The sequence below is a fragment of the chloroplast genome of Vigna radiata (genome assembly GCF_000741045.1).
Source record: "Vigna radiata chloroplast, complete genome".
In the NCBI taxonomy this organism is placed as follows: Eukaryota; Viridiplantae; Streptophyta; class Magnoliopsida; order Fabales; family Fabaceae; genus Vigna; species Vigna radiata.
Genome location: NC_013843.1, coordinates 142,501 through 147,500, shown reverse-complemented (window position 1 = coordinate 147,500; position 5,000 = coordinate 142,501). Strand labels below are relative to the sequence as shown.

The following is a 5,000-nucleotide window of genomic DNA, read 5'->3' as shown; positions in this document are numbered from 1 at the left end:
TCCTGGATCCGAAAGAGAGTACTCGGGTTCTCCCAATAACTAAAAAGTATATCATGCCTGAATTTAACTGGGGTTCGCGGTGGTGGAGGAACTGGATAGGAAAAAAGAGCGATTCTAGTTGTAAGATATCTAATGAAACCATCGCTGGAATTGAGATCTCATTCAAAGCGAAAGATATCAAATATCTGGAGTTCCTTTTTGTATATTATATGGATGATCCGATCCGTAAGGACCATGATTGGGAATTTTTTGATCGTCTTTCCCCGAGAAAGAGGCGAAACATAATCAACTTGAATTCGGGACAGCTATTCGAAATCTTAGTGAAAGACTGGATTTATTATCTCATGTTTGCTTTTCGTGAAAAAATACCAAAGGAAGTGGAGGGTTTCTTCAAACAACAAGGGACTGGGTCAATTATTCAATCAAATGATATTGAGCATGTTTCGCATCTCTTCTTGAGAAACAAGCGGGCTATTTCTTTGCAAAATTGTGCTCAATTTCATATGTGGCAATTCCGTCAAGATCTCTTCGTTAGTTGGGGGAAGAGTCCGCACGAATCGGATTTTTTGAGGAACATGTCACGAGAGAATTGGATTTGGTTAGACAATGTGTGGTTGGGAAACAAGGATCGGTTTTTTAGCAAGGTACGGAATGTATCATCAAATCTTCAATATGATTCCACGAGATCTAGTTTCATTCAAGTAACGGATTCTAGCCAATTGAAAGGATCTTCTGATCAATCCAAGGATTCTTTCGATTCCATTAGGAATGAGGATTCGAAATATCACACATTGATCAATCAAAGAGAGATTCAACAACTAAAAGAAAGATCGATTCTTTGTTGGGATCCTTCCTTTCTTCAAACGGAACGAACAGAGATAGAATCAGAGCGATTCCTTAAAATCCTTTCTGGATATTCCTCAATGTGCCGACTATTCATGGAACGTGAGAAGCAGATGAATAATCATCTGCTTCCGGAAGAAATCGAAGAATTTCTTGGGAATCCTGCAAGAGCCACTCGTTCTTTTTTCTCTGACAGATGGTCAGAACTTCATCTGGGTTCGAATCCTACTGATAGGTCTACTAGAGATCAGAAATTGTTGAAAAAAGAACAAAAGAAACATCTTGCTTTTTCCAGGCGATCGGAAAAGAAAGAAATAGTGAATTTATTCAAGATAATTATGTACTTACAAAATACCGTCTCAATTCATCCTATTTCATCCTATCGAGGATGTGATATGGTTCCAAAGGGTGAACTGGACAGTTCCAATAAGATTTCATTCTTGAACAAAAATCCATTTTGGGGTTTATTTCATCTATTCCATGACCGGAACAGGGGGAGATACACGTTACACCACGATTTTGAATCAGAAGATCTATTTCAAGAAATGGCAGATCTATTCACTCTATCAATAACCGAGCCGGATCTGGTGTATCATAAGGAATTTTATTTTTCTATGGATTCCTCCGGATTGGATCAAAAACATTTCTTGAATGAGTTATTGAACTCCAGGGATGAATCGAAAAAGCACTCTTTATTGGTTCTACCTCCTCTTTTTTATGAAGAGAATGAATCTTTTTATCGAAGGATCATAAAAAAATGGGTCCAGACCTCTTGCGGAAATAATGTGGAAGATCCAAAACCTAAAATAGTTGTATTTGCTAGCAACAACATAATGGAGGCAGTCAATCAATATAGATTGATCCGAAATCTGATTCAAATCCAATATAGCACCCATGGTTACATAAGAAATGTATTGAATCGATTCAATTGCAACTTCGAATATGGAATTCAAAGGTATCAAATAGGAAATGATACTCTGAATCATCGAACTAGAATGAAATACACGATCAACCAACATTTATCAAATTTGAAAAAGAGTCAGAAGAAATGGTTCGATCCTCTTATTTTGATTTCTCGAACGGAGAGATCTATGAATTGGGATCCTAATGTATATAGATACAAATGGTCCAATGGGAGCAAGAATTTCCAGGAACATTTGGACTATTTCATTTCTGAGCAGAATAGCCGTTTTCAAGTAGTGTTCGATCGATTACATATTAATCAATATTCGATTGATTGGTCTGAGGTTATCGACAAAAAAGATTTGTCTAAGTCACTTTGTTTATTTTTGTCCAAGTTACTTCTTTTTTTGCCCAAGTTTCTTCTCTTTTTGTCTAACTCACTTCCTTCTTTTTTCTTTGTGAGTTTTGGGGGTATCCCCATTCATAGGTCCGAGATCCACATCTATGAATTGAAAGGTCCGAATGATCCACTCTGTAATCAGTTATTAGAATCAATAGGTCTTCAAATCTTTCATTTGAAAAAAAGGAAACCCTTATTATTGGATGACCAAGATACTTCCCAAAAATCGAAATTCTTGATCAATGGAGGAACAATATCACCATTTTTGTTCAATAAGATACCAAAGTGGATGATTGACTCATTCCATACTAGAAAGAATCGCAGGAAATCTTTTGATAACACAGATTCCTATTTCTCAATGATATCCCACGATCCAGACAATTGGCTGAATCCCGTGAAACCTTTTCATAGAAGTTCATTGATATACTATTTTTATAAAGCAAATCGACTTCGATTCTTGAATAATCAATATAACTTCTGCTTCTATTGTAACAAAAGATTCCCTTTTTATGTGGAAAAGGCCCGTATCAATAATTATGATTTTACGTATGGACAATTCCTCAAAATCTTGTTCATTCGCAACAAAATCTTTTCTTTTTGCGATGGTCAAAAAAAACATGCTTTTTTGAAGAGAGATACTATTTCACCAATCGAGTTACAGGTATCTAACATATTGATACCTAACGATTTTCCGCAAAGTGGCGACGAAGGGTATAACTTCTACAAATCTTTCCATTTTCCAATTCGATACGATCCATTCGTTCGTGGAGCTATTTACTCGATCGCAGACATTTCTGGAACACCTCTAACAGAGGGACAAATAGTCCATTTTGAAAAAACTTATTGTCAACCTCTTTCAGATATGAATATACCTGATTCAGAAGGGAAGAACTTGTATCAGTATCTCAATTTCAATTCAAACATGGGTTGGATTCACACTCCATGTTCTGAGAAATATTTCCCATCCGAAAAAAGGAAAAAACGGAGTTCTTGTCTACAAAAATGCCTTGAGAAAGGTCAGATGTATAGAACCTTTCAACAAGATAGTGTTTTTTCAACTCTCTCAAAATGGAATCTATTCCAAACATATATACCATGGTTCCTTACCTCGACGGGGTACAAATATCTAAATTTCATATTTTTAGATATTTTTTCAGACCTATTGCCGATACTAAGTAGCAGCCAAAAATTTGTATCCATTTTTCATGATATTATCCATGGGTCAGATATATTATGGCGAATTCGTCAGATTCCATTGTGTCTTCCACAATGGAATCTGATAAGTGAGATTCCGGGTAATTGTTTCCATAATCTTCTTCTGTCCGAAGAAATGACTCATCGAAATAATGAGTTACTATTGATATCGACACATCTGAGATCGCTAAATGTTCAGGAGTTCTTCTATTCAATCCTTTTCCTTCTCCTTGTTGCTGGATATCTCGTTCGTACACATCTTCTCTTTGTTTCTCGAGTCTATAGTGAGTTACAGACAGAGTTCGAAAAGGTAAAATCTTTGATGATTCCATCATACATGATTGAGTTGCGAAAACTTCTGGATAGGTATCCTACATCTGAACTGAATTCTTTCTGGTTCAAGAATCTCTTTCTAGTTGCTCTGGAACAATTAGGAGATTCTCTAGAAGAAATACGGAGTTTTGCTTTTGGTAGCAACATGCTATGGGGTGGTGGTCCCGCTTATGGGGTCAAATCCATACGTTCTAAGAATCAATATTGGAATCTCATCGATCTCATAAGTATTATACCAAATCCCATCAATCGAATCGCTTTTTCGAGAAATACGAGACATCTAAGTCATCCAAGTAAAGCAATCTATTCCTTGATAAGAAAAATAAAAAACGTGAATGGTGATTGGATTGATGATCAAATAGAATCCTGGGTCTCGAACACTGATTCGATTGATGATAAAGAAAAAGAATTCTTGGTTCAGTTTTCTACCTTAACAACAGAAAAAAGGATTGATCAAATTCTATTGAGTCTTACTCATAGTGATCTTTTATCAAAGAATAACTCTGGTTATCAAATAAGTGAACAACCGGGAGCAATTTACTTACGATACTTAGTCGACATTCAAAAAAAGTATCTAATGATTTATGAATTCAATACATCCTGTTTAGTAGAAAGACGTATATTCCTTGCTAATTATCAGACAATTACTTATTCACAAACCTTGTGGGGGGCTAATAGTTTTCATTTCCCATCTCATGGAAAACCCTTTTCGCTCCGCTTAGCCCTACCTCCCCCTAGTAGGGGTATTTTAGTGATAGGTTCTATAGGAACTGGACGATCCTATTTGGTCAAATACTTAACGACAAACTCCTATGTTCCTTTCATTACAGTATTTCTGAACAAGTTCCTGGATAACAAGCCTAAGGGTTTTCTTATTGATGATAGTGACGATATTGATGATAGTGACGATATTGATGATAGTGACGATAGTGACGATATCGACCGTGACCTTGATATGGAGCTGGAGCTTCTAACTATGATGAATACGCTAACTATGGATATGATGCCAGAAATAGACCGATTTTATATCACCTTTCACTTCGAATTAGCAAAAGCAATGTCTCCTTGCATAATATGGATTCCTAACATTCATGATCTGGATGTGAATGAGTCGAATTACTTATCCCTCGGTCTTTTAGTGAACTATCTCTCCAGGGATTGTGAAAGATGTTCCACTAGAAATATTCTTGTTATTGCTTCGACTCATATTCCCCAAAAAGTAGATCCAGCTCTAATAGCTCCGAATAAATTCAATACATGCATTAAGATACGAAGGCTTCTTATTCCACAACAACGAAAACACTTTTTCACTCTTTCATATACTAGG

The 5,000-nt window shown here is 36.1% G+C and overlaps 1 protein-coding gene across 1 annotated transcript in view; it reads left to right on the top strand. All coding sequences in view use genetic code 11, as the record gives it.

The window, feature by feature from the left end:
* Positions 1–5,000, top strand: part of ycf2 (hypothetical protein RF2) — a 6,858-nt gene that overhangs the window by 457 nt on the left and 1,401 nt on the right. Inside the window, exon 1 of the mRNA in view lies at positions 1–5,000. This exon is cut by the window's left edge and continues 457 nt beyond it; it is cut by the window's right edge and continues 1,401 nt beyond it. Within this exon, the coding sequence (YP_003434400.1) occupies positions 1–5,000 (5,000 nt within the window).